Source organism: Lissotriton vulgaris, chromosome 2_2, assembly GCF_964263255.1.
Source record: "Lissotriton vulgaris chromosome 2_2, aLisVul1.2, whole genome shotgun sequence".
NCBI classification, from domain to species: Eukaryota; Metazoa; Chordata; class Amphibia; order Caudata; family Salamandridae; genus Lissotriton; species Lissotriton vulgaris.
The window spans coordinates 100480893-100502725 of record NC_141688.1 but is presented as its reverse complement, the minus strand read 5'-3'; the positions used below and the strand labels follow the sequence as shown (position 1 = coordinate 100502725).

At 46.1% G+C, this 21833-nt stretch overlaps 1 protein-coding gene across 1 annotated transcript in view; it reads left to right on the top strand.

Moving 5' to 3' along the window:
* Positions 1 to 21833, top strand: part of ALDH1A2 (aldehyde dehydrogenase 1 family member A2) — a 235675-nt gene that overhangs the window by 149350 nt on the left and 64492 nt on the right. The window contains exons 5-7 of the mRNA XM_086959367.1: positions 575 to 636; positions 6702 to 6830; positions 6940 to 7053. Coding sequence (XP_086815493.1) covers positions 575 to 636; positions 6702 to 6830; positions 6940 to 7053 — 305 coding nt within the window. The remainder of the gene's footprint in view (positions 1 to 574; positions 637 to 6701; positions 6831 to 6939; positions 7054 to 21833) is intronic.

The following is a 21833-nucleotide window of genomic DNA, read 5'->3' as shown; positions in this document are numbered from 1 at the left end:
ACCCTAATAAGCATCTGTTTGTAGCTTGTAGTGCTGTAGATTCACATGCACCAGCCCGCCTCTTCAGGACATTTTGAGGCCACTGTATTTACTCTGCATCTCGCCCCTGCACCAGATTTTTCATTCAAGCTCCACACATCTCATCCTCTGTGTGTAAAACAAGCCTACATAGAATCAATCCCCTTGCACAATAAACATGAAGTAGAGGAGTCACAGCACATAATGTGACTCTAGTCTAGAGTCTTCAAAGAAAAAAACGTACAAATGTTTGCGCCCAACACCAGAAGGCAGGAGTATGCTAAACATGTGGATCTACAGCTACGAACTGCAGCTTACAGGGTAAGTGGTACCAATTGTGTGCCCCCCCCAAAAAAAATATTCTCTTTTAGAAACACCAGTGATACTCCACACCTGCACAAACACACATACACTTCTTTCAAAGCAGCTTGGTCATAGGATGTGCACCCAAAACCTTTGTTTCATCCTATGCCATTGCAAACTAGGGAACGGAGGGCCCGCTCTCTTTTTGTCTTGCCAAATCAAACTGCCCTATAACCGTGCTCATCTGTTTCAGATGGAGACTACTTTACCTTCACGAGGCACGAACCGATTGGAGTGTGCGGACAGATCATCCCAGTAAGTAGTAACCCGCTAATTTCTTCTGTTTATTTTCCTTTGACTCTGCTCTTTCTTGTGCGCACACAACGTGGGTCTTGCAGCTGCGCGCTTTCCGTCATAAATCACCAGAAAAAGGCAGGCTTGTATTGTTGACATATCTTCAACAGCTTCTCCGCCAGTGCTTATTTGAACAGGTTACTGGGGGCTTTAAGTCTGTTATTAGGAAGGGAGTTCTCAAGGCATGGAATTCCCTAGATTTAGGGGAAAAAGTGAAAATGAAAACAAACCTAAGTGCTAATTCACTCCCAGTGTTTACGGCTGTCAGCGTCTCATTGGAGCGGGAATGACGGGCGCTAAGAGGTTCGCTTTCCTACGGCGGCCTAATAGAGTCAGATCTGAAAAGCGATTACAGCAGTAACTGTAAATATGGCGTCATGTTTTTTGTATTAATTTCAGTCAACAGGTGCTAGCGTTCGAAGTTCGTTCCCAGGCAGAGACCCATGACTGTAAAGGATTATCGTGTCAGCTGTTGCTGCGTTCCACTGCGTCTTCTCGCACTCTAGAAGGTTCTCCCATGACTGGCGCTGGTTTAGCCAATGGCCAGTTAACACGGTGTTGTTGTTGCATGTGGTGAACATCAGCTTGTCGCAGACGTTGATAAGAGTTGCTGGTACAATCTGGAATTACAAAGCTGCGGGGAAACTGAAAACTCTCGTTTTCTTTCTACAGGATCCAGTTAGCATAATTTTGAGTTTTGGACACACAACACAATGTTATGATAAACTCTTGCTGAATCTAGTTGCACATTGGAACTGGTTATAGGTGTTTAATAATATTTATTGGTTTCAGCAGATACTTTAGGTCAAGTAGCATGCTTTCTTAAATGTATTTGGAAGACATCTAGGTGGGTGTGTAAAAAGTGGAACAACTGGATAGAGCAATTAGAACTGGTTACCTGCCCTCTTGGTTGGGAACCAATTGTGTGTTTACATACTGCGGACACTAGTTCTTTCAGCAATGGATCATTTAGAGGATTTAGTCACAGATATTGCCCCAAAATACTAATATATTGGCATTGGCGATTTTAATTAGCCAATGAAATAACAAAATACACAAATTATTACCATGATGCTGGCTAATTTAGAAGCCCAGGATATTGTTCAGCAGGTAAAATGTCTGCCCAGACAAAAGATTTCACCTTAGAATTAGTCTTTCATGTTAAAATTGTCCCTTTCTGTGCATAAGCAAATACCACAAAAAGAACTGCTGGTAAGGGTTACTCACATAACCACTAAGGTTAGGAAATTTTTCTGGCAGCCTTTGATGGCCAAATTCCTCTTAAAAATGCAAACTATGCGAAAATACGCACAATCCCTTTGGTTTACTGCCCAGCGGCGTGAAGCAGAACAGACAGTACATTAAATGAAAAGGAAATGCATGTCTTATCACTATCGAGATAAAGAAAGATTTTAGCAGCTTCAATGCTATTAATTTTCATTGATAGGCAATACAAAAAAAATATATTTTTGCACAATAGGGTTTGCTCCAAAAATAGTAATTTTACTGCCCACTATAATAACCGTGCTGACCTGAATGACCTGACTTCTCCTAATAAGCAGTAATTTTTAAGTTTTAACTGTGCTGACATTCCTAAAAGAAAAAAGCCTTTAGCTTAATTAGAGTTTTCTCTCAATCTTCTCGCTCTAAGGGCTAATTCAAGATAGTGCCCAAAGCCTCCGGAGTTTTCTCTCAATCTTCTCGCTCTAAGGGCGAGAAGATTGAGAGAAAACTCCGGTGGCTTTGGGCACTATCTTGAATTAGTGTTTACCATAGTTACCACATTCCAGAATCACGAGACGTTTTGCGACGACTTATTGCGGCATCTCCTGAAAAGCCATTTGAACATACTACAGCGAGGTATACTTCGTAGGTGAATCTCACTAGTCTGGACTTTTTTACCACTTCAAAGAACAAACTACAACATCAACGTTTTATTCAGGGTATTGCCCCTGATGAAGGGAATCACTTTCCTGAAATACATTGGGCATTTGATTTCAAGAAAGAAAGCATAACATCTGCACGAAGAAACGAGTTTCTTATGACACTTATGTTTGCAATTTTGTAAATAAGTCATCTGATCGATATGTTATGTCAAAGTACAGACATATGTACAACTGCATGCAATGATGATGATTCATTGATGTATAAAATGTAAATAATTCTTTATTGTTCAAGAATTGATGAAATACAAATAGGATTTACGAGAATCACTGTATCAATAAATGCAAATAGTGTTTGAAAACACAAGATTTCTGTTGATATTGTGGAAATAATTGTCTTTCCAAGGGAACCGTGCGCATTACTTGCAGACCTCTTCTGCATCCTCTTTCCTTGATGTATGTGTCTCATTAGATTTGTGATGAAGGTGATTTGCAATCACTATCCGGGCGAATTTGGTTCAGTATCAGCATGATATGGGCTCAGTTCCAGGGTGGTATGGTCTCCATTTCGGGATGATTTCACCTCTCTGTCAGGATAATATGAAATCGCTACGAGTGTGGCATGGGCTAAGTGCCAGGGAGATATGGTCTTAGCATAAAGGTGATATGGGCTCTAGTCATGATTTGATTTATCTGGCTGCACTGTATAAGATTTTTACTATGTAAGTGGACCCCTTTGTTTGACAATACACCTGTCAATAATCTATTTTGAAGGCATTTGGTCGGTATTTTGGACTGGAATGCCTAGAAGCATCTTAGTTGTTTTGTGTAGAAGTGGCCAGGTTTGCTGGTAGTTCCTTTGCACATTTTTAATGTCAAGTTAGGATATGTCGTGTTATACTGTATGGTAGAATTTATTAAGTGAAACATATCACCACTGTTGTGGTTTCCTGGTGCTACAGATTAAATACAACATAGACACTACTAAGCAGGAGAGGGACACATTTTAATTGTACTGTTCTGTTATCTTGTGTTATAATTTCCTCTGCATATCTAACCATATATAGACTAGGCAGTAGACTAGTCATCCAAACTGTACCCTTAGTGGGCACATGGCAACACACACACATCATCATTAACTTCCATAGAGTCAATAAAAGGCACAAAAAGACATTGACTTCGTTTTGCACCAATCCCTACATATGGAGTTCCTATTCCATTCCAGTCTCAAACAGATGCAAGCAGAGGCCTCGCTCAGGTTCTAAAGTTTATAAACCATTATGTGAAAAGGAATGGGTGTTGGAGGATGGAGAGGCAGTTGTTTATTATTGTAAGATCGTCGAAGATCTGGAGAGATGTCTATGCAAGTGGCAGCTGATATATTTCTGGCTTTGACATTTTCTGGCAAGTGATGGAGTCTTGCAACTGAAATCTTTTTTTTGTTCTTAGCATGAAGTTCAGTACTTGAAAACTGCACATTTCTTCCTGTCCCCATGGTCATAAAAACGTTGTAAACGTCCAGTAGGTTGTTCTGCCCTATGCTGTCAAGCCTACTTCCAAGTACATCTTGAGTATGAGTGTCATGTTCCAAGACCTAATCATTTTGCTTAAAATTGACGCTGTTTGTTAATAGCAGGTTCAGCTTTTAAAAAACATGTACTTTGATACGAAGAGCTGGCTGTTCAGTACCTGTCATTTTATTTTCTCAAGACAAGTAGTGGCTGGGTTCTTCTCTTGCCTCCATCTTGAATGCGTGTGTGTGAGCAAAGAGATGTGCCGTAGTACTTCAAATGTGGCATTAGGAGAACCGTGTTCTACTTCTGGCTCCAACTGTCACCAGATTGTGTGAGTTTAAGCAAACTGCTTATTTTCACAAGTTGCCCCAAATTTAGCAATAAAAAAAATGGCAAGCCTTAGAAACAAGGCAACTGACAATATGAAGCACAGGTTAAAAAGCGTGACATAAAAAAATTGCTGCATGGCAGGTAGAAATGCATATTCACGTTTCCGTAAAAACATCAAATATAACAGTGATCAACAAAAAATAAACACCATGTTAATGAACGTTCTCCTCTGATACTGCTATGTTAAGGTGCTTATTAAGTCTAATCACTGTATGTTTTGAATGTTGAATAAAAAGCCTCACAACATCTCAGGTGGTGAAGACTGATTACTCTGAAGCAGAGAGTTTTAATGGAGAGTAGCTAAAGCTATACTTAGATGAATCAGATGATGTTACTTTTATGCTGTTTCAACTTTTTGTCGTTTTAAACTCCTTCGAGTTTCCAGCTAGTGGTAACTAACATCAACTGGTGAGACCGAAAGCTGCTTCTTGAAAGCACTGATCAAAGTCTTGCATTGCCAGTAAACCTGCAATATAAGGACTGCTCCTTCCCATACATAGGTCTGATCCCTCACCTGGTGTGTCATGAAAGCGTCTATTGGTGTAAAGATCTGTATTATGGTTTGGGTACAGTGGCAGGGTGTTGGAGATTCAGAGGAAATAGCAACAAAGAGAAAAGACAAGATCACACAGTCATTGCCTTCAGGTGAATACAGATTTTGAAACATTTTGGCCAAACAGAACATCACTTCCAGAGGGTGTATGGGGACCTTAGTGCCTCCATAAAGTGTGTACAATATCCCAGAAGCCTGCATCGTGGCGTGTATTTCCAATCTTGAATTGGAGTGAACTTTATGACATGACACCTTAAGTCTAGTGTCTCTTGAACCATCAGTCTGTCAGTGTTTGCCAATCAAAGTAGAGGTCCACAGTCTTCTGTCCATAGTGACCCCAGAGAGCTGAATGCTTCTGATTATGACCAAAAAAAATGGTTAATGCTTACAAAGAAACTAGCATGAAAATAGTCAATCAAATGGTGTTTTGATAGAAATTAGGCTAATCATCGAAGAACCTGGCCCCAGAGGCCAGTGCTGTGTTCTAGTGAGTTCATTACCCTATTGTGGTCAAGTGCCTCAAAGGCCACAGAAAAAGCTAGTAAAACGTGGGAGCAGGTATGTCCTTCATCCAGCATGTGGTGTACATCATGCAGGATCTTTAGGGTTGGCGTTTATAATTCTGAGCTGAAGTCATATTGGTATTCTAGCAGTTGGTGTTCTCTGCTGATGCATGCTACCTATTGATTGGAGGAGACATATCTGTGTATGGTTTAGCATAGCCAAGGTACATTGCTTGTAGGTCTAAAAATAGAGGGAATAGGGGTTAGTTAGGGCTTTTATGATCCTGCCAGTTTTGGCTGTATACATGGAGGAAAAGCTGTCCTACATGTTTTTGGTTTTGAATGACAATGTTGCATTCTGAACAATGGTTGACCTGTAGTTGATTCTTATGTTGTTGATTTTGTCCTTGAATATATGTGTGCGGTGGAGTTTTAGAGACAAGGGGATCTTAAAGAGTAAATGGTGAAGGGGTGGTTTTGTGGTGGATGAACTGAATGAATTAAGGTTCCGGTTGGGTTACAGCAGGACTTGACCGGGTGATTTGTCTTCGTGAGTAGTTCGTTTTTGCAGCGAAGATTCTAAAGTTATATATTCTTCCTAGATCTGTTATTTAGTGCACTGCATTAGAGATAAAAATATGGACCAAGATGTTTCCAGATTAAACATTTTCCACCTTTGCTTGTAGAGGATGCTGTTGCGCCAAGTTGACTAGGTTTTTCCACTTGTTTTCAGTTGGAAGTGTTGTTGTTGCATATTCTATTTGGTCTACGTGCCAGAGATGTAATGCGTTTGAAATGGCTGCAAGAAGGATTTCTAGACTTGGGTTACATTAGGAGATAAGGGTTCACAGGTAAAAAGGAATGAGTAGGTGGTAAAAAGGAGGAGGGGCGACCCAAAACTTTCAACAGCGAGTTCATCTTGGATCAGGGTTTAAAATGTCATCTTAAGAAATGGATAACCTCCTTTCTCAAAATACTAATTTCTCTAAAGGAGCAGAGGGCAGAATTAATGGCCAAATGAATGGCTACCCCAGTGTGTCTAATAAAAAACAGCGTTGTGCTGTGAAAGACTTATGACACAAATAAAGCTTGAGAAATCAGTAGCATAGCAGCTTGACATCATGAACACAACAATGCTCGGTTTTAATGTTTTCCCTCAACTTTGATTTTTAACCCCTTTCAGTGGAACTTCCCACTGCTGATGTTTGCCTGGAAGATCGCACCAGCTCTTTGCTGTGGTAATACCGTCGTTATTAAACCAGCAGAGCAAACACCGCTCAGCGCACTCTACATGGGATCTCTCATCAAAGAGGTAGGAATAATTGACCGGAATGCCTAGTCTTTCTCCTCCAATGCTCGCTGTAATTTTAGTTTCATGATCTGCTTTCACAAACCGTTTTGCGCTAATCCTCTTTTGGCAGGCTGGGTTCCCTCCTGGAGTCGTCAATATATTGCCAGGATATGGTCCAACTGCAGGCGCAGCAATAGCTTCTCACACTGGCATCGATAAAGTCGCTTTCACAGGATCAACTGAAGTAAGTGTGTTCCAAATAACGTCACTGTGTGGTGTGGCATGTATGACTAAGTAACATCTAGCATATCCAGCCTATTTAAGTACATCTGGTGGTCACAAACTAATATGAAAATCAGTAGTTTTGTTGCAGTGGCAATTTGCCTTCACACAATGTTATTCTTAGAAGGTGGTTCTGACACTATGGGCCGCCAGGATGTTTCGCTTTTTGAACACCTAATTGTTGAGCTTTTACTGTGGGGGAGCCTCATAAGTTGGGACTCACCCACAGTGAACCCATAATTAAAGAGACCGCATGAGGATTTTACTAGTGTCTCCCTGGCTTGACCAGGCCGCTGCACAGCAGGTGGAGTAAAGGACACCAGGCAGGTTACATGCAGACACATATGTACAGGCGTGTGCACACGTGTACCGGCTGCGCCGGGGAGATTCCTGGCATGCGCAGTCCAGGAGCAGCTACAAAGTGAATGGTGTGGCAGGACTTATGCAGAATTGAGTGGTGACATGGATTAGGCCTTATACAGTGGGAAGAAGCCTAGGCACTAGCCTCTTTTTAAAAACGTTTAAAACTGTTCTGTTGGATTGTAATTGCACTCACCTATCTGCCGACTCCCGCCCCGGTCCGCCGCGTCCATTTCTGGGCGTTTGTTTGCGGAGGGTGAGGAGGAGCCTAGCACTTCCGGGCTCGGGCGGATGGTCAGCGCTCTAGTTGCGCTGTAGGCCAATTGCATATAAACTTCCTGTTTGTTCAGTCGCGTTGTGGAAGGGAGTCTTGCCGGTGGCAGTGGCAGGCTCTTTCCGCTCGCGCTGGCAACTTTTACAGCTCTCCCTGTTTAGCGCTGATTACAGCGTCTTTTAATGTTTAGGCACTAGCCTCTTTTTAAAAACGTTTAAAACTGTTCTGTTGGATTGTAATTGCACTCACCTATCTGCCGACTCCCGCCCCGGTCCGCCGCGTCCATTTCTGGGCGTTTGTTTGCGGAGGGTGAGGAGGAGCCTAGCACTTCCGGGCTCGGGCGGATGGTCAGCGCTCTAGTTGCGCTGTAGGGCAATTGCATATAAACTTCCTGTTTGTTCAGTCACGTTGTGGAAGGGAGTCTTGCCGGTGGCAGTGGCAGGCTCTTTCCGCTCGCGCTGGCAACTTTTACAGCTCTCCCTGTTTAGCGCTGATTACAGCGTCTTTTAATGTTTAGGCACTAGCCTCTTTTTAAAAACGTTTAAAACTGTTCTGTTGGATTGTAATTGCACTCACCTATCTGCCGACTCCCGCCCCGGTCCGCCGCGTCCATTTCTGGGCGTTTGTTTGCGGAGGGTGAGGAGGAGCCTAGCACTTCCGGGCTCGGGCGGATGGTCAGCGCTCTAGTTGCGCTGTAGGCCAATTGCATATAAACTTCCTGTTTGTTCAGTCGCGTTGTGGAAGGGAGTCTTGCCGGTGGCAGTGGCAGGCTCTTTCCGCTCGCGCTGGCAACTTTTACAGCTCTCCCTGTTTAGCGCTGATTACAGCGTCTTTTAATGTTTAGGCACTAGCCTCTTTTTAAAAACGTTTAAAACTGTTCTGTTGGATTGTAATTGCACTCACCTATCTGCCGACTCCCGCCCCGGTCCGCCGCGTCCATTTCTGGGCGTTTGTTTGCGGAGGGTGAGGAGGAGCCTAGCACTTCCGGGCTCGGGCGGATGGTCAGCGCTCTAGTTGCCCCTACAGCCTATAAATGTGTATTGGTCAGCGACCGCGCAGCGGACGCGTGCAGCGGGCGCGCCGGAAGCGCGCCGAAGTCGAGCCAAAGTCAAGCCCGTCTGCGCCCGTCCGCGGCCGGACGGGGCGCGGGGCCAGAAACCCTGGTCAATCACAGCCCCCGCCATTACGGTATGACAAACATACTCTGCTCAGTCTACGCCCTGCCCTTATGTCATCTTGTTTACACTCTATGGAGGCGCTATCAGTACACGATTGTTCAGTGTGCCATTTTACACCTAGCACCGGCTCTTCTGACACCCCCCATAAAAGTGTTTTAAAAGCTGCACTACTTAATTGTCGATCTCTAAGCAAACATAACATCCAAATTTATCATCTCCTTGAGGATGAAGCTTTTGAGATCCTGTTTCTGACCGAAACCTGGCTTGGTGAGCACTCTGATCCCGATATCATCGAGGCGATGCCTCCAGGATACTCCCTCGCCAGGCTCGATAGGCAGGATGGTAGGGGAGGCGGAATAGCCAGAGCCCCCTTGGAATGCTCTTTATCGCCGGTGAATATTGATCACTGCGAAGCTGGATCTTTCACTATTATAGTGAGTCCTAAATATTCCCTATCTGGCATTCTTCTATACAGACCCCCGGGAAGACTGTTTGATTTCACGTGCAGCCTTATAGAGGCCACAGCCCATCTTGCTTTAAGGAAATCCAGACTTTTGGTGTTAGGTGATATGAATATACACTTTGATGATGCTGGGGACAAAGACGCCATCAGCATACAAGCAGAATTACTGTCTCTGCAGCTAGATCTCAAACATCAAAGCCCCACTCATAGACAGGGTCACCTGCTTGATCCAGTATTTAGCAACTGGAACGGAGTAAAAGTGCTTCCTCCTGTTCCCGTGCCTTGGTCTGACCATTTTGTGATTCCCTTACACATATTAGCAACTGATACTGTAGTTAAGAATGAAAACCTGCAGACCTATCGCTGTCGCAAATGGAAAGATTTTAATCCTAATACGTTTGCTGACAAGCTTGAACTGGCTGGACCCCCCAAAGGCTCCGACTGTGAGACCGCCTATACTTGTCTAAAAAATACTATCCTCACTGCCCTTGATGAAACTGCTCCCATCCGAAGATCAGTGACCAACAAGAAATTGAGGAAACCTTCCCCATGGTTTACATCTGAACTTCAAGATGCCAAAACCGCCTGTAAAAAACTGGAACGAGATTGGCGTGTCAATTTCTGTCCCACTGCTAAAGACCACTATAAAAAAGAGCAAGCAAGATATTATAAATTGATCCGTTCCGCTAAAGCTCTACACTATAAGACCCGTATAGGTGAAGCAGGAAACTCCTCTAAGGAGCTTTTAAAATTTTTTAAGGAAATCTCGGTAGTCACCAACGAGAGTAATGCCCTTAATGACTCGGTGGCGAAATGCAATGATATTGCCAAATACTTTGCTAATAAAATCACTACCATCTATTCTAATTTCTCCACCGACATGCCATCAGGATCTGACTTTACTGAAAATCTGGAGCTCATCCATACTAAAAAATGCCTGACCAGATTCTCTGTTCCTCACACTACTGCTCTTACCAGCATCTGTAGGAGCATAAAATCTGGCTCTCCTCTGGACCCTGCCCCCCCCAGGATACTTACAGCCAGTCTAGAGGTCCTTGAGTATCACTTCAGGCACATCCTCCAACTTTCTTTCTCTACGGCTACCCTCCCTATGGAATGGAAAAAAGCTATTGTGCTGCCGATAAAGAAAAAACCCAACATCAGTCAGGACACTCTGGAAAACCTTCGGCCCATCTCGCTGCTACCTTACTTAGCGAAGGTGGCTGAGAAAATAGCTAATAGCCAACTTATGGCCCATCTAGAATCAAATGGTGCTTTTCACAGCTCCCAATCAGGATTCAGGGCAGGTTATTCTACCGAAACCGCCCTACTGAGAGCGACAGAAACTCTACGGGCAGGTGTAGATGCAGGACAGATCATGGCACTTATAATGCTGGACCTGAGTGCGGCGTTCGACACTGTAGCACACTCCATCTTGCTACAGTGTCTGAACAAAGCCGGGGTCACCCAGGAAGCATTGGGCTGGCTAAAGGCTTTTCTCACCAGCCGCTGCTTTCAGGTTCAGAGAGGTGCTTTTCTCTCTGACAGCATTGCCTTGGAACAGGGGGTGCCTCAGGGCTCTGCCCTGAGCCCCACCCTGTTCAACCTGTATATGGCCCCTCTGGCTGAAGTGGTTCAATCGTTCGGCATTGAATTAGTCTCATATGCCGACGATACCCAACTTCTCATCTCCCTATCCCAAGCCCCCTCTGTCTCTCCAGACAACTTTAAATCCTGCATGCAAGCTCTGGCAGGTTGGATGACCCAACACTGCCTGAAGCTTAATGGCTCGAAAACAGAGGTTCTTGTTATGGGAGGTAGGGATTCGAGCTGGACCAAGGAGTGGTGGCCTTCATGTCTGGGGCCGCTACCCACCCCCTGTGAAGCAGCCAAAAATCTGGGGATTTGGGTTGATCCTAAACTCTCCTACGACTGCCACGTGAACAGGGTGGTCGGTAAATGCTATGGGGTCTTGAAGACCCTTAACCGTACCCTGGATCTCCTCCCTCTTGAAGCAAGGCGCACTATGACACAGGCGCTCGTGACTTCTAGAATAGACTATGGGAATGTGCTTCTGCTCGGAACATCGCAAAATAACATCAGGAGACTTCAAGTCCTGCAGAACACAGCAGCACGTCTAGTCCTTAGACTTCCCAAGAGAGCTCCATCCAAACCTGCTCTAGATACCCTCCACTGGCTACCCATAAAAAAGAGAATTCTCTTTAAAGCATTACTAATGTGCCATAGGATCATCTCCCAAAAAGCTCCTTCCTATATGAATAACTTAGCCATTCCCTATGAGCCCAATAGAACTCTTCGCTCCAGGGGAACTGGCTTGCTCACAGTACCTCGTATTAGGAAGGCCAGAATGGGTGGCCGCTCTTTTCGGGTTATGGCCGCCAGGGAATGGAATGCTCTCCCTATGGAGATCAGACTAGCGGACTCAGAGACTGCCTTCAGGAAAAGCTTAAAAACTCACCTGTTTTCCCTGTAACTCCCTACTATGCACCTGACTTCTTTACACAGCGCGGGGACACGCCGTGATGGCGTCACCAGGCGCTTTATAAACTCCTTTGTTGTTTGTTTAGAAACATGGCAGGGAAAGTCAGTGTGCTTTACAGTGTGTATTCCATGATTCTCTTATGGGGATAGGGAGCACATGGGCTAGTTTTACTTTCCTAAGGTCTACAAATTCCAGAAACTTACTTAAGTCCACTGTAATGGGTGTGAGAATAAGTGTTCTGCAGAGTCCAAAAGTCATATTTGTACTGCTTTTAAGTCATCCAGAGATGTCATATTTCTCTGAGTCAGCCATAACCAGTGCCTGGCTGGGGCCTGCCCTCAGCAGGCTGGATTAATAACATTTCTTGCATGAGCTAAGGCCTCCTTTCCAAGAAAGAGAAGATGAGTTATGCTACATGCTCATCTATCAGCAGCTATCACCGGTTGCCAGGCACCACGCTGCACCAGGGAGAAGGCTGCCCTGGGGGGGAAGGGGCTTTTTCTGAGACCATGTGGCAGGAGACCTTGGACGACGCCAACTTGAACCAACCCAAAGGCCTGGGCAGGAAGGAGGGAGCAGGGGCAGAGAAGTAATGTGTTGCTGTGTGATAGGGCAACCAGAGACTTCCTGCTAGCCCCCTCCCCAACTTCTTAAAAGAACTTGCACAGGAAGAGGAGCTCTCTCTGGGGTGTGGACTGCTGAGTCAGAGGGTGCTGGAGCCTGGTGCAATGGGTAGTTGGAAGGAAGAACACCCTGACTGCTCCAGAATCCTGAACATCGCCAAAAGAAGAGTCCAGGACCAGGGCGCAGAAGCAGGGTCCTCTGCGCAGGAAGAAGAGAGGCCCAGTAGGAGAGCCAGGTGAAAGGCTGGTGCAGGGAGCCAGTGAAGACGGCCCCCTGCAGAATCCACCCTCTGGGAGACCCGGAGGGCGAAGGAGAGTGCTCCCAGTGGCTGGGGAGCGACACCAGAAGCAAGAGGGGGCATAAATGGCGCAGATTTCTATTTCTATTTAGGGGGTTTTGTAGAGCGCTTGGTGACGCACAGCGGCGTGTCCCCGCGCTAATGAGCTAATGTGTACCAGACTGATAAATGCTGAAAATTACTGTGAAAATAGAGCAGTCTTCAGCTTGGCTCTGAACAGTGTTTCTGAGGGTTCTAGTCGCAGTGCCATTGGTAGCTTGTTCCATCTGGATGCTGCAAGGAGCCTAAAAGATCTTCCACCCATCCGGGCTCTGGACACCCTGGGAATTGACAGGAGTCCTGAACCGGAAGATCTCAGAGAGCGAGATGGCTCATAGGGTGTCAGCAATCCTTTCAAAGGGAGCGGAGCTCTCCCGTTGATGATCCGGTGGCACGTGCACAGGGCTTTGAATTCCACCCTGCTGCGAATCGGGAGCCAGTGCAGGGACCGGAGGGCTGCTGCGGAGCCCGCTCTTCTAGATAGTCTAAGCACTAGTCTAGCAGCGGCATTCTGGAGAACCTGGAGACGGCTCAGGTTCTTTTCCAAGGTTCCCAAGTAGAGAAGATTGCCGTAATCCATCTTTGACGTGACTAGTGCATGCACCAGAGTTTGGCGGGCTCTGATAGGTAAGAATTTTAATACCTTCCTGAGACTTTTAAGGGTCCCAAAACATGATCCAACCACCTGATTGATCTGAGGACAGAAGGCAAGGTCAGAATCAAACCAAATGCCCAGGTTCTTTGCTTTCTGGCAAGGGGCAGGTAGTGGGCCCAAGCACGGTGGCCACCACGCCTACGTCCACGCTGATTGGCCTCCCCCCACTACCAGTACCTCGGTCTTGCCTCCGTTGAGTTTGAGGCAATTGGCGGACATCCAGGCCGCGAGATCTTGCATGCAAGCTCTGAAGATGTCCGCCGCGGGACCGGGGGTACGTGATAGGGAGATGACCAACTGCGTGTCGTCGGCATATGATACCATTTGGAGGCCATAGCTCTCTACCAAGGTAGCAATCGGGGCGACATAAAGATTAAAAAGAGTAGGGCTCAGAGACGAGCCCTGCGGCACCCCCTGATCCAGAGAGATGCGCTCAGAGTAATGGTCACCCTGCCTCACTTGGAAACCACGGCCTGTAAGAAATGAATAAATCCACTTCAATGCTGCCCCTCTCACCCCGCCTTTGCTCAGACACTGTAGCAAGATGGAATGTGCTACAGTGTCGAACGCGGCGCTGAGGTCCAGGAGGATTAAGGCCATGGTTTGTCCCTCATCAGCACCTTGCCTGAGGGTTTCGGTAGCCCTAAGAAGGGCAGACTCCGTAGAGTGACGCGGCCGAAACCCGAATTGCGTAGGGTGAAGGAGGTTACTTTCTTCCACAAATTTCATTAGCTGCTTATTTGCATTACCCTGGGGGCTGATATATGCCCCCAGAATGTAGGAGACCTTCGACCTCCAAGAAGACCTCTGACGAAGTGTGTGGGGCTCCGCCGCCAGTCTTTATTGGGCCCCTGGCGTGGGTCAGGTCCCGGGAGCTGTGCCCAACAGAAGTAAAGGCAGGGAACGCTCCCTGTGAAGAGGTGTAGGAGGAGGGGCCCGGGATCCCAACTCCAAACCACGTCTGAAGAAGGAGGTGGGGGAGCGCCATCGCGCCCCCGCGAAGATGAAAGACGGGGGAGTGCTGTAGCACCCCCTACGAAAATGTGCCCAAGGGGCCCGGGACCCGGGCCCCAAAGAAGAGGAGGAGTAGGGGGCAGGGAGTGCCGTCGCGCCCTCAACGGAGAGAGGTCTTGAGGGGCCTGGGACCACATCCGCGGGCCCCGAAGCAAAGCCGGGGAGCACCATCGCGCTCCCGTGTAGATGGTCCTGCAGGGAGGTACCAGGAGCCCACCTTGGCCCCCCAACGAAGAAGTGAAGGACGGGGAGTGCCTTCGCGCTCCCACGAACGTGAGCAGGGGGGCCCGGGACCCCATCTCCTGGTCCCAAAGTGTGGGAAGGAGGGGGGAGTGCCGTCGCACTCCCCCGAGGCCCGCACAAGCTTCTGCGTCTGCCCACCAGAGCGGGCAGACTAACTCTGCATGGCCAGCTCCTGCAGCTGCACGCGAGGGTGCTAGCTGGGTGGGGAGCCGTCAGGGGCAGCTGGGGGTGGTTCCCCTGGCTGCACTCCCAGGGAAACGCCTGCGGGGGTCCTGGGTGGGACCAGGACCCAGAAAAGGTGCCATGGGCCCAGGTGGGACCGGGCCCCCTGAAAACAGGCAGAGTGGCCGGGTGGGCTCCCGCGCCGCATACACTCACCTGGGGGTCTGGTTCGGACTGGGCCCCCCATGGAGAGCAGGAGATGCGGCGAAGCCGCTGACAGAATGATCGCGGCTCCCTCCAAAACAGCACGGGAGCCGCTACTATAATATGCAAAGGTTCCTATAATGCCTTGCAGGCCAGGATCGGCATGCAAGAGCAAACCACTTTTTCTCTGTGGATGGTGGCCACAGGAGAATGAGGTCACCACCAAGTGTGTGACAAGGAGCCGGGGGAGCTCCTGGAGAACCGCAGTCTGCCCCCAGCACGAAGAGGAAAGTCCCCTCCTAAGTTTCTTGGGGTAACAGAAGAAATAACCCCTCAAGGTCTCAGCCTGCATTTGAACTCTTCCTGAGCTGGAACGTTTGTTCTCCAGCTGGAAGAGAAGTGAGGAGTGCACCATGGTATGACAGATTGAGGTGGGGATACATGGAGAAGGGCATGCCCTGGAGGTGAAGAGGTGTAATTGCACCAGAGAAATGCATTTACTAATGGTATTTCTTTTAGAGGGACTGAAGGTCACATGTGTAATGTGAAGTACCTTAGGGACTGAAGGTCACTTGTGTAATATGAAGTACCTGTGTAAGGTGATGTCATAAGCAAAGTGGGGTTATGTTGCCAGACATTCCTGCTAGGGTGTCTGGCTGTATATGTGTAATCCGTGATTTTATCTGTGATGCCTTTAGGGGCTGTAATTGCAACGCATTCTAATATCCAACAATTGTGATGAGTACTGTCATTCTAAAGTGATACCTAAACATGTATTCTTGCTGCTGCGCTTAGGTGAAGAACCCAGACTGGTAACTCTTAAGATGTAGAGATGTATACTTCCTAGTCAGTAGGAAATGCTCAGTCAGGATTGTGTGTCACCAGGGTAGGTGTACCTATTTAAATGCTTGTTGAGGTAATGGGGTGGGTCGCTGCTGGGATGATTCCAGTGCGCAGGGCCCTCACTCCAGGTTATGTTCAACTAATTGCATTTGGGGGCAAGATGATGTGCATACATGGGAGTGGTGGTACTAGACCTCACCCCCCTGCGGGAGTGGTGGAGATGTTATGCAATGTCACAAAGTAATTCCAACTGCATATGTATATTTGTAGATTGGGGCATAGTAGTAAGTAGTGTTTGTGTTTAATAAATGTACTCCTACTTTTATAAAGCAAAGTACAGACTGGACAATCTATTATTCACAATGCCAACAACTTGAACTCTCGCAAATGCAAGACCTAATGCATTGCAAATGCGTTAGGAGAGGACTGTCCTGCATTTTCCTGCCAGAAAGAGCAGACAGGTCAAAGCTCTTTGAGAAAATAGTGCTTGCAGGTTGTAATTGAAGCCTACAGAGCAACAAAACACGTAACAGGGGGTGTCCTCATGGGAGGTTACAAAATGGGAAAAGGTGGCACTAAGGAGGGACTACTAAGCCTAATGCCTGATGAAAAGCCACAGTTTTCAATGGACAATGACACAAGCCAATAAATACCTGAACGCTGAGACCCTAGCAACATGGCTGATACCCGGTGGAGGTGCTAGACAGCTAAAGAAGAGATTGGCCCTGGTATCCCCCTCGACCGTCATCTACCCAGACGGACATCGGACACAGTTCCTCCTCGTCTCCCTGCTTTTGGCTCCTTCCTCCTCTCCCTCCCTCCCATGAACTCTCGTAACATTGATTTTATACTGTACTTTGCTATGCTCTTGTAACTGATGTAACTTGTAACATAATAATCCTAAATGTAAAGCGCTCTGATACCCCCTGGGGTCTGGTTCGCGCTATATAAAACATTTAACAAACAAACCAATGAAAAAACTGGGCGGAGAGTAGGTGGAGCTTCAGGTCCATTCCTTAATACAGAATGTTATGTTATGTTAATTTCGATTTATATAGCGCCAAATCACCGACAGGTCTCTTAGCGCTTGCTTTGGGTACCCGCCCTGGCTTTCCCTGCGAGATAACCCCTACTGGGCATCCCCAAGCCGAAGACCAGGCATCCCATCGCGGTGGGGGCCGTAGTGGAGATTAAGCAAGCTATTGCCCAGAGTTGCAGAGTGTGAACCCATGATTCGAGTAGGCACCGAGGCGAGAATTATCGAGTCCATGGACATTTTGAGCTCAAGACCCTGCTGCGTCGGGAATTGAACCCTGGTCCCAGGTCTGACCTCTGCATCAGGGTCTGCCTCCTCTAACCAGTGAGCCACACTTCTCCACTTGCCTTACAGGTCAGTGCATGCGCTGTCCAGGCTCGACCTAAAAATACCTTACCGGTATCTTTCGCTAGTCAATTGTATCTTATGTGCACTTGATCCATAGCAATATCAGGAACTCCTTCCAGAAGGTCTAGCCCATCCAGATAAATCATCATTCTGGATGAGGGGGCTTAATCATGCAGTATGTCACAGGCAATCTGGGTGGGAGTCATTTAAAGAACCCTACGGGGTGTCATTGTAGGGTAACTATGATCATGGGGAAATTCTACCCTACTGTCCGCAGAGAGAGTGGGCCTTATCTAATGTATTAAAATGTTAATCTCATGGAAAGTGATAAGGTCTTCTTGAATACTTTCCTCTCCAATGTTACACAATGGGTTATAATTAAGTCTCTCTGTTTTCCGTTTTTACGGATTCCAGGAACTTTGTTGTTTTTTTCCTGCCCAGAACTTTCATGTCTACCAGGGTAGAGCTGGGCAAGCAAAAATAGTGGCTGGTCTTGCATTACCACAGACCAAGCAGGGCGATTGTGGCGAGCTCACCTTAAAGTTTTTTCCATCGTAGGAAACAAGACCGCGCGCGGTTCCCACGCCTTTCAGTGTGACAGGGAACCAAGAGTTCAATAGTCAGGCATCTGCTGATTTTTGTTGTTCAGTGTGATTTTAACTCCCACTTATAAATCACCACCATATAATCCACGTGCCAAAAAAACGCTAAAATATATGCAAAGCAATGTTATATTATAATTTAAAAATGTGTAATGCACGTGTCAAAATCCCACTGGATGAAAATGATATCGAATTGTCTTCCAGTCCCCCTTTAATGTGCAATTCATCTTTCTTACTACCTGCAATTTCAAGACATTGACAGCTACGTAACGTACAAATATGCAGAATGAGTTGGGCAGGAGTAAGTAGGAAATGAGAATGACGAATATAGGATGAGTATTTGATCTCAGAGCGCCTATTTCTGCGTTGTTTTGCTTATTTTCTTAACCACGCTGTCTGTATCCGAGGCACGAGAATCATTTATCAATATTTTTACTCCAGAATAAGGAGTTAAGCATTTTACACACCTTCTCAAGGACCTCTCCTGGCCTACTATCGACCATTACCCTGTGTTTGGCTCTCCCTTGCTCTGGAGCACTCACTTTTTGACATCATTTCCCCACCCCGAGATTCATAACGCTGCTGTCATGTTAAGGTAACGCCACTTAAACGTGGCTCTGTTAACCACCTCTCAGCGATGTTTAGGAATCACAGACAGCTTCTTCCTCAGGGTGATGTCACTGACATGCTTTGAAGCTCGGCGTGTTTCTTCCCTGCTGCACACCCAGGGTATGAAGTGGCCCACCCACATTGGCCCCATCTGAATCCGAGCCAGCGGGGAGGAGGCGTGTGGTTAAGATAACGCTGTGAGCAAGAGGGAACGCACACTTGACGCATGACAACTCCCTGCCAAGAGAATTTAAAATCCCAACAGAGGAGATCTCTTCGCTGATAAGGGTGTTTGTGTTCCGTCCTCTAGCCAACTCCCTCTCTCTTTGGCTCGATGCAAAATGGAAAATCTCTGATGTTTTATTGGTGTAAGCATAATGGCCAGATACCAGTGTCGTGCAATATGAGAAGCCATAAAAAATATCATTTACGTTTTCATAAATTAAATCCAAAATGTTATTTTGTAGAAGACGTGCGGTTTATTTATGAGCTAAATACATGGCTTTTTTCTAAGGACGTTAGATCACGCAGAAGGAAGTAAGGGATACAAGAGCTTGGGGTTTTGGGCCATTTGTGTGTGTTTTTTACAGACCTAGACAGTTTTCGCAGTAATTGGCCTTGAAATTCAAAGGATAGCGCCTATATTTAATCCAGTACCTACCTTTAAGGCCCCGCTAATAGGAAGTGAAACCTATTATAGAGATGAAAAAGCAGCACTTTAAGACCCTAAGTAAGAACAGATGGACTCTTTTACTGCAGAGCTAGTGTAAACTGTTCCATATTGTTCCAGATTTCCTGTAACACTGAAGTCTCGTAACATCAAGTCAACATTGTAACTCTTGAAGAAATGCCCTCAAATAACCATCAGCCTCAGTAAACCTATCTAGGTACGCCGCGGAATACAGGAACACATCGGGAGCAGATTATATTTTATATTTTGAGTTGATGTTATGGATCACGATAAACTCTACTTGAGCAATTATCTCAAATCCACCACTATTAAATTCCGCCCTTGGCAACTCCGCCGGGCAATAGATGGACACAAGGTTAACACAAACCTTAGTTCAACAAGTTTCTGATCAATTAAACTGACCACAAGGCAAAATTGTTCCAGTTTAACAAGCTGCAAATGACTCATAATCTCACATTTCTGCCATTTAATCCAGAACACTGTGAGTAAATATTAACACATTAGCTCTAAATTGGGTGCGCTTAGGACCTTCTCATGTGCCGGACCATCAGCACTATACATTGCGGGAATTCCTTACAGAATGGTAATGAATCATTTTTGCTGTAGCCTGTAAAGATGATCCTAACTTGTATTTGTAACGAAAGGAGCAAAAAGTGGCCTTTGGGATACTACTGGCGAGTATACTACATATTTCTATAGTCTAGAGAAAATGTTCATGGCCGCCTCATCACAGAATGGATGCCCAAAGGCAAAACAACCAAAGTTCTCCTTCCTCACACTAAAAACTGGAAGGGTCAGTGGGCATGCTCGATGAGTGCGGGAGATGACAAAATAACTTCTAAGTCTGTCAAATCTTCTGCCTAGTCTAGAGTTAACAATGGAAGTTGAGGTGTGAGGTATGCAGATGGTTTAGAAAACAGGCAAGTAAGGTCGGGAGACAGTCATTGAAAATGTTTATTTATCAGCTTGCCACTCACACCATTTTTGCAATTACTAATAATCAACCTTAGTAGGACATTGAGGTGTGGATGAGCTAATAAGTGACTAGTTACACACATACCGATATGAGGCATTGTAGATGGGCCGAGTTACAGTGTCGCTGTTGAGATGGGAAGTAGACTGACATGTTGAAAAGGGTTGCCACTAGAATATGCCTCAGTACTACCAGAGCACAGTGGTGCTTAAAGCTTGATGACTTTAATTGGTGAACTTTGGCAGGTAGTCGCTAGTGAGGGACACATCGTGACATAAGGCCTGGTGAGCTAGAAATGACACACCCATTCTAATCAAATGTACAACTAATTATATTTAAATAACAACCCGATATCTCCCTAGAAAAAGCATTGGGCTTCATTGGACAGCATGGCACGCGATGGTCTTGGGCACGTTTTGATCTTCAGTTCCTCTGTTCCTCAAACATAGCAACTTATCATTTGTCTTCAACGCCTCTTTTGGCCTCCTAGCTTCTAGGTACAAAATAATTGATATCTGTTCTATAGCATTGGGACAATATCATCCCTAACTGGGAGGGAGAGGATCCTTCCTTCAGTTTGGAAAAGTAAATTCTCGCAGTATCCTTTATAGAGCTGTCTGGGAGTGGGCTGGAGTCTCAGGATCTGGCAGGTTCACTCTGGTTATTGAAGGCTTGTACCCCTTTGTCAATCAAAAGGACGCCATTATGCAGACGGTAGCTAGTAGTTTCCCAGAAAGCTCAGGTTTTGATATTTATGTGCATATACTGCCCCATGGTTCTGAATGCTGTGGCCATTGTTTGTAATGACGTTACACATTTCTTACCGCTCGAATGTGTATGTTCTTGTGTAGTAGTGTAGTTATACTCTGCAGACTGTATGTCTAAGTGGTCTCTTTTCTTTATAAGCACTTCCCATCAACAAGCTCACATGTGTGTCCTTGTAACATTGCCTCGTCATTTGTACCTGTGAGAAGGTGGCCTGATATGCAGTGTTCACTATTCTAGTGAACACTATGTATCAGTCCAGCAACCCTTATTGATGATTGGTTGTAAGTCAACCTTATAGACCAGCTATCCGAGTAGCGTGGATACGAGCAGTCTAAGGCTAAAGACTCGAGAGGGCGTGTTAAGCCAGCTGTTTACCACACATATACCCCTTGAACACCAAGTGAAAGGACACCACACAAGTGTTATGAAAATAAACAAGTTATTTATTAAGATTCACAACAGCCCTGTACTCTTTATGAGGACAGGGTACTAAGCACAAAACAAAACTCTTACGAAAAATACTTAAGTTAGCACAGTATATACAAATGCCCGAGGGGCACGGAAAACCATATACTCTGAAAGTGGAATGCGAAATTACTAGCAGGTAAGTACAGTACTAATAGGCTTAGGAATCGCTAGGACTTCACTATAGAATCCTAGGGGACTCGGGTGCAGAGTGTGCACTCTCACGCGTGATGCGGGACAAAGTCTATGGTAGCTAGTAATGACAAAGTTAGTGTTCTCGGGCGAACCCGACCTGGTAGGAGGAAAACGATAGTGGATTCTGACCCTTGGATAGTGAGGCTATGCTGGGGCACCGAAATGCCGAAGTTACCTAGCCCAGGGGCTGCAGCT